A 14,139-nucleotide genomic window follows, 5' to 3' on the forward strand; every position below is an offset into this window, starting at 1 on the left:
AAGTATAAATGTTTGCAATCAATTAAAGAAGGTCTTCTGGGTCATTTTGACGGATCAAGACTAATGTGAAGTGTCACAGAAAATTGCGTTATTTATGTGTTTTCCTTCTAATTTCGCCATCAACACGGATCAACACGAAGTTTTCAGACCAAACAAAGTAACGCAAAATGCATTGAGGTGATGCAAGATATGTCCTTTCTCAGTCAGGGGCGTTCCTTCAGTGACGTAGGGTGAGGACTCAAAAACAAGACTTCCGGAATATTCAGCGCCAGTCTTAAAACGTAAAATATAGCTATATGCGGTGGAATCTTTGTAAAATACGCTCAGTGGAAGTCATTTGAAGCGATTTTACAAATTATGGACACAACTTGTCCGGAGACGTCGTTTGTCCTTTAAGTATTTGTAAAACCCCAGATTTTTAGGACATCTTTCCAGATTAAATGTGGCCTTAACTGGGCATGCAGAGTTGCAACAAAACTAACCTCTTCAACATAGTCATGGCCAACAGGTTGGACATCACTCTGCAGTGCAGCCAGGGTTGATGCAGAGAGAGATTCAGAAATCTCTGTTTTGACATCAACAGTGCTTGAGGAGGACATTGCCATCTTGGGGGTTTCCCCTTTGCAATCTTCAGGCTTCGTCGTGGTTTGCAATTTACTCCCACCTGCATTGAAAACATGTAAATAAGATTTTAAAGTCATACACCACACGAATCTTGGAAGTTACAAATCTTATGTAACCAAGTCTGACTCTGTGGTTTTAAGTACCTGCTTATACGAGCTTTAGATTATACAAACTATTTGACGAAATTAGTGGTCATCGTCATTTGTAACACTCAAAATAAACTGATCTTTCGATATTCCCCCTTTCCCATTTTTTTATTACCGTATTTTCCGGTGTAGAAGGCGCTCCCAAAAGCCTTCATTTTCTTTATAAGATGCTGCGCCTCATACAAAGGTGCGCCTTGTATATGAAGTAATACAGTACTGAGCTATAACAGGTCTCGAAACTACTATCAGTAGCCACGACTCTATTTCTCCCTATAGACCACAGGTGTCAAAGTCAAGGCCCGGGGGCCAAATCAGGCCCGCCACATCATTTTATTCGGCCCGCGAAAGCAAATCAAGCATGTTAAGTGGCATGATGCTTGCTGAGGTCCGAACCAAAATTTGAAATTGTCCCACGTAAACAGTCATTATGTTGTGACTTCACATTTGAAAACTAGTCATTCATTAATTTGTTGTGTGCTCTATGTAATATTTGAAGGGGATGAAATATTCTACTGGCTTCCCCAAATTCATAACGGCCCCCCTAGAGGAAACCGTAACTATTATGTGGCCCGCGGCAAAAAATTACTTTGACACCCCTGCTGTAGAAGTAGTCCGTAATACCAGGCTCTACTTTATCACCTTGTAATGTGGTGCGCCTTATATTTTGAGAAATATATAATCATATATTATATCTGGAAAACTTCTCTCATTCATTGAAGGTGTGCCTTATAAATTGATAAGGTTTGAAAATACACCCTACATTTGGGGTGCGCCTTAAACTCCGGTGCGGAAAATACAGTTACAAAATTTGATGATATTGAACACTTCAAAGTGTAGTAGTTCATCATGTCAATTTTTGAACTGAAATTCTTAGATTTTGTTGCATAAAATTAACAAATACATGTACAACAGCCTTGGCATTGTGTGTGCGTGCGGTAGTCCTGACATCGAAAAGGAGAGTGGACAGTATATATTGCTGTGTGCCTGTTCAGGTACTGTATACAGGTCCAGGTCCTTTTTTGTATGACCCTATTTTGTTGAGCGGTGGAAGCAGTGGGTTTACATTCGCATGGAAAAATTTCATCAGCCATCATTATCTTTTTTCGTTTTTAACTCACCAACAAAATTAATCTTAGGTGTGTTGACTTTCTTTCCCGGTATGGTAGAATTGGCAGCAGGCAAACTGCTCGCTAATTGATTCTTGACACCACTTGAGCTACTGCTGACCAGGTTAACAGGTTTTAGGTAGGGAGTACTGGACAATGAGGCAGCCACACCAACAGAACTGCTGGCAGAGGAGCTGTTCAAGGTTGAAGTGATGGTTTTGCTTGTGGCCGATGTGCTTGAAGACAAAGTCTGAGTCGCCATGCTGGGTTCAGTCGAGGGAATGGGCTTTCCAAGTTTGGTATGAAGCTTCAAAACCTTTAAGAAATAAAAATAAGCTCAGAAAAACTCATTTCAGCAAGACAACATCAAACCAGTTTGGACTAGTTGGCTGCTTCAATCAATGTAATTATCTCAATCCCCAAAAACAAAATAAACCAACAGTCTTCTCTAGTTTTAAAAAAAGTTTAAAAAAAAAGCAATAATATGGTAAACAGCATTTTATCACTAAACAAAACTCACCCATGTTCTATCCACACAAAAACAAACATCTGTGTTGCATAAAATCAAAGTCAAGTCAAAGTCAGCTTTATTGTCAAATATGTGAATATGCATGACATACAGCACAGATGAAATTACTGTCCTCTCTGACCCAGCATGCAAGGCACTTATAATGCATGACACAGGGATGCATCTGTACAATTAAAAAAGGGGGCAAAATTCTAATACTATTTGTGGGCCCGATTTAACTATATTGCCAAAGTATACAAAACGGATTAAAATAAATCAAAATACATTCATTGGAGCATGATATTTCTAAATTGCAAACGCAAAACCATTGTTTGACTAAAATATATTTTTTTTCTAGTATATCAACAACTTTAATTCAAGACAAAGAATTTATTCATACATAAAATAAACATTTTCTATTTTCTTTAGTTACTTCACAATCAATCCTGTGCTATTTTCATGTGCGACGGTATTACGGAAGAGACAAAGAGAACAGACCTAGCACAATATTTCTTCCAATGTGCGCCAACAGCTCTGAAATCATTCCCATTATCCACTAAATATGAATAATTAACAGCAGTTTGCTGCAACAAATTGTCACTGAACTCTGCAGACCTATTCGTTTGTTTCTTAAAAAACGAGAATGTTTATTTGCTGCCTGTTTTTAATGTCTTTTATAGAGTTTTATTCATGTTCTAACACTCCATAATAATGATACATCATGGATAAATGAATATTTCATTACGGAAAAGCCTGAGATATAATCTACCACGACTTTGGAATGCACGAAAACAAATGCAAGGTGATTATATCGGTATGGCAAGATGGCAGACGACGAAAGTTAAAACCGCTGAAGGAAAATGAACAGCTGTCAATTACTGCTGAAATTAATTTGTGTCTTTGGTTATTTTAACAGACGTATGTCATATGTGGCTCAGATCATGTAGAAATATGCGCTAATCGTAATAGACTTGCGCCGTTGCTGGCGCAGTGGAGTTCCAAAGTTGAGCCAGTGGCTGTCAAAATGCATACATGGCACAAGGCCGCGGCCCAAATACATCCCTGATGATAAGTATTGACATAGGGATGTAATGCAATGATATAACGATTTCCGTACCTTCTGATGTTTGGCTCCTCGAATATGGGCAGCATAAGCATCTGCACCGGTGCAGGAAACGTCACAAAGTTCGCAGCGGAGTTGGTTCTGAGAACTTCGAGCCAATGACCCACCACCACTACCGCTGCTGCTGTTACTGTTCTGTGAAACCTTTAGTGCTGCTTCCTTCTTCTTGTGTTTTTGGCCTTCCAGATGCTCTTTGTAGGTCTGAAATGCGAAAAGTATTCACTTAAGACTATTTTTAACCACATGCTGATTGAGCAAACAGTTTTGTAGAGGCGTTCCAATTAGGGGTTTGCTGGGGGTTGGCTGGAAAATTTTCATTTTTATTACAACTGATTTTTCTCCAATAAACATTTTATCTTTTGATTTGTTACTTAATTGATTAATCATATTCAAAATGTTTGATATAAAATTCAAAACAAAAAATTGCCTCAAATAGTGCAGAAAATGGACAAACAAATCGGTATTCAATTGCTATTTTGATCTGTGACGTCAGAAAATATGGCAAATGTAGCCGATTGCACGGCAGGGGTCAGGAACCAATGGCTCGCGAGCCATATACTGTATAGATTGCTAATAAAACAAAATATTCTCTAATCCATTCATTGGTCAGTTTTTCACTGATCATTTACTATTCACGGCTGCAGTTGGCTCCAGGAGCTATTTTGATTGGATAATATTGGCCTCTGTTGCCTATTGCCGTGGAAAAAGTTAAATCGGTCCACTCGCTCAAAGCTAATCCTTCCATGGAAAAAAAAGACACTTCAGGACAAATGGACAGAAAATGGACAGATAGATTCGCCTTGAAATGGTTTTGCGTTGTGTCAAATTTGCAATGAGAAAATACCGTTGATGAAATAGTCAAATGTAAAGTGGCACTGTCACACGCCACATGCTACGTTCCCATCAAAATATCCTGTGAGAGAGCAGAAAGGAAGCTACTGAGCAGAAACTCCGCGTATGGAATTGGAAAGCGGACTCTACTTTTGCTGGATTTTTAGCAATCATGAGTAATTGAAAACTATTCACATTAATGGTGAATATTATTACAAAATTAATTTAAAGCATACATTCACAGGCCTATTAAACGGACATTTTGTTGAATTAATTCCGGACCGCTTTATCCTCTCAAGGGTCGGGCGGGCTGCTGGAGCCCATCCCAGCCGTCTTCGGGCACTGGGCGGGGGACACAGCAGAGCATATAAAGACAAACAACCAGCCGCTCTCACACTCACACCTGGGGACAAATTTGAGTGTTCAATCAGCCTCCCATGCATGTTTTTGGCATGTGGGAGGAAATTGCAGTACCCAGACAAAACCTACGCAGGCCCAAGGAGAGCATGCAAACTCCACACAGGAAGGCCATAGCGGAATTTGAACTCACAACCTCTGCACTGTGAAGTCAACATGTTAACCACTCTACTACAAAATAGGCATCACAAAATAGATTATTTAAATTAAATATATGTACGGCTCCCACTGAAAAACAGCCCCAAACATTTTGCTTTTATGGCTCTCTTCGTCAACATGGTTCCCGACTCCTGCCCAAATGGAATAAACACAAAGATAATCACTAGACAGGGATACATAGATCCTTGTATTACAATTAAAATGAAAACAAATGAACAAATGGGATGAAATGCAGTTTGCAGCGCTGCGTAAACGCCAGAAATGTAACCACTGTCTCCATATCAGACTTCAGAAGTATGCAAAATACCTTTTTGCTAATTCACTTTTACAACTCACCTGCGGGCCGGCACAGCTGATCTTACAAACGTCACAATAGTGAATTTGGGGAGGTTTTGGTGGCTGTTTTGGCCGTAGTTGCTTATTCTGAAAGGGAGAGTTCTTTGTAAAAGTGTTTCCAGTCCACGCTGCAGATGCTGCCACAGCTGCAGCCGCCTGTTTCTGTTGTTGCTGCTGCTGGTAATAACTTGATGCTGCTGAATACACCGCTGCTTCATAGCCTGTATATGAGGTTCCTACAAAATAAACACATATTTTGCAAGGTTTCATTGCGATCATTCCATAATTTCGTTGATGGATGTCTTTTCTTGGATTAGGAAAGGGAGGGGTGCACTGAACACAGTAGAAAGCCTGATAGAGTGCCAAACTCTTTCATCGAAATGGCACGAGATGTGCATTTATCCCACTAAAATGGAACTGTAAAAACGCTGCAACATTGAAATAACCTATTACAAACTGTAAATGTTGATGAATTGTGATCTTAACTAATGTCTTTGTCTTTCTGAGCTATTAACAAAATTGCGTTTACAGCATCGCAGCAGCTACCTTCTTGTGATGTGGCATAACAAATGCCCGGAAACCGACACTTACCAGAGTAGGTGACAGCATTTGTGCTGTAAGTTGGACTCTGGGAATATGACGGGACCACAGAAGCGGCAGCAGCTACAGGCTGGACAGTGGAGGTCACAGGGTAGATGGAGAAAGAAGACGTAGCAGGACTGGGTGCAGCTGGCTTTATCACAGTCACCTGACGAGTTTGCTGGGTCTGGGTGTATGATGTCACCCCCTGAGTATAACCTGTTTTGGGGGCTGGTAAATCAAAAAAAGTAGATATTGGCCTGATTATCATGCCGATTGAAACGTCTAACATTTGTATATCAGATGTGTTCATCATGCCTAAGGTGCAACATTATAAATGTTCGGGTTGGTTACAACGTTACATACTCACGTTTTGATGATGTCATGTAGAAAAAGACAAGTAAATTACACAAAGCAATTTACTTTACAATCAATTATGAGGTTGAATAATTAAGCGATGTTCAATAGCAGAATAAAATGAGATAACAGTGATATGGAATCTATTTTGTAATCAAGTTCAATGAACCTACTGACAGCTAACAACGTATTGATTATTCAAGAGCATTTCTTCACACCTGTTTGATAGTAGGACTCTGCGACAGTCGGTTGTGGCTGAGCAGCAGCCGCCACCACTGCAGTTGCAGTTGGCTGCTGGTAGTACTGTTTGCTGTCGTATGCCACTGCAGAAGCGGTGGACCGGACATATGAGTAGGAGTCCTGAAAATGTAACCAATGTCAGCCACATTCCTGTTTATCTAAGGAATCCGGCACTCTTCAATACAAACGTCCCCACACAGCAGTGCATTCTAACCTAAAGAATAAAACCTGAACAACAGAAAATAATCACCACATTCATTCTTTCATTTGACTAAAGAAAATGAGTTACGGTTGGATTGACCCTGACGTAACTCTCACTTGACCTTTCATTGGGAGAAAAGAAAAATTAACTTTACATGCACATTGCTTTTCATTCATAGCTGTAATGTTTTTGTACTTTGTTATCCTACATTGACAATTATATTTTTGTTGTCCATTTATTTTATTTTGATTACAAATGTTCAGAAGATACACACATTTAACTTGATATGCACTTTTCTTTTTCTGCATTATATGTGGGAAGTGACTGCCATGTTTTCATGGCAGAAGTGAACGACTCAAAACCTAGCTGGCTATCTAGCTATTTAGCTAGCTACTGTATCTATTAGCTATATATTCGCTAGCTATTAGCTGTCTATTCGCGAGCTATTAGCTGTCTATTCGCTATCTATTCGCTAGCTATTAGCTATCTATTCGCTAGCTATTAGCTATATATTCGCTGGCTATCTATGTGAGTTACTCCCGGGTTGAGTGAATGCTGGCACCAGTGACGTGCAGTCAGTGGAGGCAGGTGAGGCAGTGCCTCACCTGTCATCATGGAAAGCTGTCATGGAAATATCAAATGAAATAATAAATTAAACAGCTAGATGTATTTAGTGATTTGTACTTTAAAGTTCTTGTCCATTTAACTTCACCGTTTTAGGATTTTTTTCAAAATCGCTGAATTTACCGTTCAAATACTAAGTAGAGACGAGCGGTGACGTCATTGATGACGTCAGTGCCTCACCAGCCATGAACCTCACGTCACTGGCTGGCACGTGTGGCTGCCGCTGCTCACCCACAGGAAAAAAACTTAACCTGTGACGGTTAAGTTACATTGAGTTTTGAAAGCCGCTTATAAATTAAATGTATTACAGTAAAGTCTCGTTATATCGATATCGGTTATATCGATAGTACCGCTTATTACGATACTATTTTCATTTCCCTTGCACATTTCTAGTCTTTTTATGTATAATTAGTACCGTTTAGTACGATACCCGGTTATTACGATAATCCGGTTATTACGGTGCTCCTTTTCATCCCCAATGAATGATTTGATGAAAAAAAAGATCATTCCGAGAACCTGAAAACTACCTGGTAGTTTTGTGAGGTGACTGGTGGTGGTGGTGGAGGAACTTCAGGCTGCCGCTGAGTGTAGCCATAATCAGCTGTAGCATGGGTTGGCTGGTAACCTCCATATGCTGCGGCAGTAGCCGCAGCAGCCACTGCGACAGGTGCAGGCCGAGCAACGGCCACGGTCGCTGCTGTGGGAGCGTAGGCTGCTGCCACAGTGTGAGCGGCCACAGGTGCTTGATGAACTGTGTAACTGGCCACCGTGGTGGGATGGGTGTATGCTACCCCGGCAGCAGGCTGTTGACTGGCAGGAAAAAAACACAAGTGCAGTGCTTAGTAGGATGTTGCATTTTATGGCATCTTAAACATAAGAGTTGTATTATTTCTCATCTACAATAAAGACATCTCATGAAAACGAGACATTTAGAGCCTACATTGATGACATATTGGAAATCAAGCCAGGAAATGTAATCCATCTGTCGAACGATATAGACAGTACTGGGTACATTCAAACGGTGCATCAAGAAGAAACCTCGGACAATAGCATTTCTGGGCCTACACATTCACCACACCGAAGACTGCAGCATAAAAATCACAATCTACTAGAGGTCCGCACATACTGACAGTACCTCCTCTGTACGTCAGCACATCCCATGGCATACAAATGCTCAGTAGTCAGGCCATTTGACGAGCCAACATCAGAACAGGATAAACAGGAGAAAGTAAACCAAATACAACAGGCTCCCACACTGTGCCAATACACCAAATGGGCCACCAGCAAAGGAAAACATTAAGACAGACAAACCCCCCCCCCCCCCCCCCCAAAAGAAAAGAAAAAACAAATTCAGAAAATAACAATTCCAGATGTCAGACAAATTAAAGTACCGATTCAACACATCATGAAAAGCATCAAAGGCATACTGGAGGAAACCATATCAGAAATCCACCTATCTTCATGAGGGCCACAAAAGGGCCGCAGCCTTGCTCAGCAGTCTGCACAGTAGGCGAGGTATACTCTCAATTACTTACCAACTAATCACAGTGACCACAATATGTGCAGCCAAAAGACACCACAACACTGGGCAAGAAATGCAAAATAATCAATGAAATTCCACAGAAATCAACATTCTGCACCCACAAAAAACGGACATCATACAGAATAAAAAGAAAAAATAAATGACAGGACATTACTCTCGAAGACGAAATTAGCACAAGAAATCAAACAGAACGGACCACTGCAGGTGATGTAATCATATTATGGACTGGGAAAAAGGGAAAGTCATGACATCAGGAACCGATAAACTCCAAAGATGGATCAAGGAGGCAAATGCATTATCATCAAATGATGAGTATAGTTTTGCTTTTTTGTACGTTGCGGTGTCGATGACCATTTTGTGTTTGGGAGCCTTTTACTGAACATCATCTTTCTTAAGTTCATTGCTTGTTCTGTAGCCACAAGGGGACACACACCAGTTTCATCTTATGCCGGTCCCAAGCCCGGATAAATACAGAGGGTTGTGTCAGGAAGGGCATTCGAGATAAAAGCTTAGCCAAAACAAACATGTGAATCATACCTCTGAAGACGGAGGACACTGTTTCGCTGTGGCAAACCCTTGAAGGGAAAATCCGAAAGGAAAAGAAGAAGATCAAGAACTAAGGAGCCTCGACTGATTTGTATACTGTGCATTTAGTTGAACTGATACATGCTTATACATGTGCCGCGTCTTCAGTTTGTCCTTGCCCCTCCTTGTAGAGTGGGCTACAGTGAAGATAACCTTATTGGGTGTTGCAGCTCGGACTCCGCACTGGCTACCTGTAAAAGATCTGAGGTGGACCACCCAGATGGAAGCATTACTCTAAAATAATTGTGTCATAGGCAGGGGCCGGGGGCCAAATCTGGCCCACCACATCATTTCATTAGGCCTGTGAAAGCAAATCGAACTTTAAAAAAATCCATGATGCTTGCTATAGTCCAAACCAAAATTTCAAATTGTCCCAGGTAAACCACAGTAACAGTCATTATCTTTGACTTCACATATAAAAAAATAGTTCATTAATTTATTGAGCGCTCTATATGCAAGACGTGGAGGGGAAACCGTAACTACAATATGGCCCGCGGCAAAAAAATTAGTTTGACACCCTGGCTCTAAAGATTTCTTCATTAAAATTTGTCAGTGTTTGAGGAGAGCCAACCTCTTTCTGCAGTGGTTCATCTTATTACATGGACTTTACATTATTGTAACTAACAGTTGGAAAGCACCACTATGTCTAAAATGTTGCCCATTCGGCATCCTGGCCATCCCGGAATAGGCAATCTTTCATCAAAGTTTCTAATTTTGAGGTTTTCTTTGTTAGTTTTTTGTTTTACCCCTTTCCCTTCAGGGGTTTAAGATCGTGGGATGTCGTTAATATTTGTCAACTGTGAGCTTGTAAAGTCCTTTTGAGAGTGTTTTGGGATTAAGTGATAAATAAATAACATTGACTTGACCCTGTGTCACCGTTTTATCAAGTGACAAAACTGTACTCTTTGCCAAGAGTTGAATGAACAATCCATAACCAAATATGACATTGTATGCACATAGACGCCGTTTTTGATCCCTGACAGAGAACCTTGTTTTAAAAACAACATGAATACAACAAAAGGTGTGTCTGAAGAATAAACCAATGATAAATTCAGTGTTATAAGGTGATAAACAACCCAACATTTCTTATTCCTTAGGAAGAACAAACGTGACTCCCACCCTCAACTCCGTTAGTCAGTTATAGTTGTATTAACTTCGTCCTGTCTACTTGATATCTAATTTAAAACAGATTCTTATCTTACAGACAGTGTATTGTCGGTGTTCAAATACCTGAAATGTTTCGGTGTCTACTTCCGCCTTCGTCAGAGGCGTCACTACAATACACTGTCTGTAAGATAACAATCTGTTTTAAATTAAATCCGTTCGTCACTCTTCTTCTTCTTTCAGCTTTTCCGTTCAAGGGGTCGCCACAGCGAATCAGTGTCCTCCATCTTCAGAGGTTTGATTCACATGTTTGTTTTGGCCAAACTTTTACGACAGTACAATCATGATTTCGCAAGCTGGCTTCAGAAATTGTGCAAAACAAAACAACAAATGAAATATTTTGTCACTATGGGCTGGGATGATAGGAATACAACTAATTTTCACCTAATCACTAATTGTAGTCGGGATCTGTCTGCTTCCGCAAAATATCCATAATTATCTTACAGCTTGAATTCTTAAATGTATGGACAAATTAATATTAAAAACATGTAAGTTATTACTACATTCAACTTTGCAGGAAGTGCCAGGGATACGGACACGTTCATAATGGAGCAAATCAAATTGAAGTTGATGGCTGTGGCGGTTAATTGTTTACCTGAAAATATTTAGTACAGTTTAAAAAGTGGAGCCAAAAACTATACAAGAAGAGTGCATTAAGACAATGAAAATATCTAAAAATGCAAAAATCTTCTTCTTTTCCTTTCGGCTTTTCCCTTCAAGGCGTAGCCACCGTGAATCAGTGTCCTCCATCTTCAGAGGTTTGATTTGCAAAAATACATGTAACAAATAAACATTTCTCTCTTCTCTGGAACCAACTTACCAAGCCTTTTTAAATTAAGATGGTAATGCAATCATCTGAGAGTAATTTGGAAAATTCACTGTGCTAACTAAATACTACTAAAATGACCACTTGTATTGACATTTTATTGTTTGGAGGTGCCCGGATTCATAGATGTTGAAGTCAATCAAAGTTTCTCTGATGGATCAAAGCTTACTACAACCTGATATCCTGTAATACACAAAATATGACGCTGTACCAATGAATTAAACTGAATTGCTAATATATTATATTTTCTTTACCTTTGTGATGATGGACCTTTGATGAGGATGCATGTAGCTACTGTATTCTGGAACTCACTTCCTCCCAACATTCGTAACAGCGACAGTCTTCCCACCGTCAAATCCCATATCAAAACCCGCCTATTTAAAATCGCATTTTCTGTGTAGCTCTTTCTCTTGTTTCTATTAATAATTGTATTATATTTATTGTATTCTATTTGGGATTGTATGTTGTTTATTATAGTACCTATGCTTGTCCTTGAGAGCTTTGAAAGGCGCTTAAAATGAAATGTATTATTATTAAAATTTCAAAATGGTGCACATTTTTCATAGGTGTCGTGACAGCAAACTAGGATTACATTCATAGCTATGGAAATGGTTTGTGAGATGAAAACTTACTCACTCCTTAATGACCTTTGGTTTCAGGTAAGTCTGGAAATGTCGTTTTCACAGAAGTGTCATGTCGCATGTTGATCGTTTACTTTGGGTTGAAAGTAGCATTGTTTAACCTGGTTGCCCAGCTTTGTTGTCACAGCTCTTCATATTGAAAATCTGGTAGTGTACATCGCCTAGTTGTATAAATTGTCACAACCCGCAACGGGAAACAATATGCCGACCATCCGTGTATCGTTCGTGCACTGGACGAATTCCTCTGAATGCCTGTTCACATCCGACTGGAGCCGGGGGATACTCTCACCTCCCCCCGGCATGAACAATGGCAGCAGCAGAAAGCTTTCAGCTATAGAGTAAAATAGATCGTCACACGCAGTGTGCGACGACCTCCTCGATGATAAGAGCACCCAAAGAGAGGCGATCACCTTACCTATACTGTGCGGCAGCGCCATGAGTGAATCCAAAGTAATTGCCGGTAGCCATTTTGGCATCTTCACCAAGCCGGCTGGGCACTGCGGACGACAGACATACACAGGGTTACGCTAAGCTAACTGCTAGCAAAAAGCTACACGGAGAGCTCCGACGAAGAATGAACTTGTTATGTCGATGCTGTGGATACAGCGTCGCTAGCAGAAAACACAAATGCTGTCGTGACACGTACCATAGGTGAAGGATACAACAGGACATATAGGAATCATTGGTTTCGTACGTTCTATCGACGATCGAGCAGGTCAGCGTATGTATATTACATGTCGCACACGGAAATGGCGTTTTAGCGCCTGCGCGGAAGCCAACATAGTCGAGCGGACGGACAGACACTCATACCGAACAGAGTACATTTCACTACAAAGACATGCAGTTTGGATATTACAACAAGATCAACGATAACTATTTTATTATTAATTTATTCGTTTTCTTGCCAAACATCACATTCATAATCCAAGTTTTGTGGTAGGAAACCCCTATTTGTAATATTTCAAAATGAAATGAAACTAGTATATCAGAAAATAATTCAGCCATCTGCCGATCCAAACGCTATAAAAACACATGATTTGTTGATGAAATATGGCATATGATTTTGTGCTTGCCAAATCATCTGGTGTCCCCACTTTCTCTCCTTTCTGTCAATTTCACAATGTTGAGCAGACTCGATGAAATGTTAAAACCCCTGGCAATCCCCCCGCTCTTTTTATCTCTCTTCTTTCTTCTCTTTTGACTTTTCTCCTCTTTTTCTTTTTCTTTTGTATAATGGTTATCTGTCAGGAACTCTTATTTCCTGGGCGATTAGGTATTATCTGTTACACGATTATGTATCACTTAATGTATGTTGCCAACTGTTTACAAAATGTTGACTATGCAGAAAAAAATGTTGAGACGCACCTCTGATTTACTTCAAGAAGCTCCACGGGCTATTCAAAGCCAGTGTTTTGATTGACTTTGTTCTGTGTTGTTTTCAGTGTTGTTTGTTTCTTTTACTAGTTTTGCTTGCCTGCCATTTGATAAAAAAATAAAGAACAGAAAAGAAAAAAAGCCTCCCAGCTTCATGTACACATTGATATTGGTTTTAGGGAACACTATCAGGAAAGTGCCGTTAGTGACCTCAACAAAATCAGTGACAAACATGAAAATGTGGCAGAATTAATTTAGAAAATTCGGCCTTATATTTGGCCAAATATTTGCAAACACACACGTTCTATGTGTGTCGCAGATCTTAACACGTACACACGCGCACACGCACACGCGCGCGCACGTACACACGCATGCACACGCGCACACACACACGGGAATGTGATCAGTCTTTTTCTTAATTTTCAGTTTTTCTAATTTTACAAATGTTTCCCCCATTGATAGTGTTTTTTGGGACTGATGGTTTATGTCCAACACTGCTCAGATACATGGTTACATCAAAACGTTTTTTTTTTAATACAAATACAATACTGAAAAGTGGCACGTGTGAAATTATTAAATTATTAACACTGACCATCTTTTGTTTGCTGAAATTACAAATGCAAGCCATTTGTGGTTTGGGATATGTATCTAACTGTCTAGTGTAAGGGTGTCAAACTCATTTTTTTTTGCAGCGGACCACATTGTAGTTACAATTTCCTCTGGGGTGGGTTATGAATTTAGGGAAGCCATTAGA

General features: G+C 40.0%; 1 protein-coding gene across 3 annotated transcripts in view; it reads right to left on the reverse strand.

Annotated features, from left to right (window-relative positions):
• The window catches only part of zfr (zinc finger RNA binding protein), a 32,372-nt gene extending 19,607 nt beyond the window's left edge, over nucleotides 1–12,765 (reverse strand). For all 3 annotated transcript variants that reach the window (XR_016114768.1, XM_088995010.1, XM_088995009.1), the window contains exons 1-9: nucleotides 12,658–12,765; nucleotides 12,427–12,508; nucleotides 7,780–8,062; nucleotides 6,405–6,546; nucleotides 5,842–6,060; nucleotides 5,251–5,486; nucleotides 3,502–3,708; nucleotides 1,889–2,192; nucleotides 483–664 (exon numbers count right to left, since the gene is read on the reverse strand). Coding sequence is in view for 2 of the 3 variants with exons in the window: in XM_088995010.1 (XP_088851136.1) it covers nucleotides 483–664; nucleotides 1,889–2,192; nucleotides 3,502–3,708; nucleotides 5,251–5,486; nucleotides 5,842–6,060; nucleotides 6,405–6,546; nucleotides 7,780–8,062; nucleotides 12,427–12,508; nucleotides 12,658–12,694 (1,692 nt within the window). In the remaining variant the exon portion in view is untranslated. The remainder of the gene's footprint in view (nucleotides 1–482; nucleotides 665–1,888; nucleotides 2,193–3,501; nucleotides 3,709–5,250; nucleotides 5,487–5,841; nucleotides 6,061–6,404; nucleotides 6,547–7,779; nucleotides 8,063–12,426; nucleotides 12,509–12,657) is intronic.
• Nucleotides 12,766–14,139: the final 1,374 nt, after the last annotated feature.

Source organism: Hippocampus bargibanti, linkage group LG04, assembly GCF_051943395.1.
Source record: "Hippocampus bargibanti isolate YZ-2025 linkage group LG04, ASM5194339v1, whole genome shotgun sequence".
NCBI lineage: Eukaryota > Metazoa > Chordata > Actinopteri > Syngnathiformes > Syngnathidae > Hippocampus > Hippocampus bargibanti.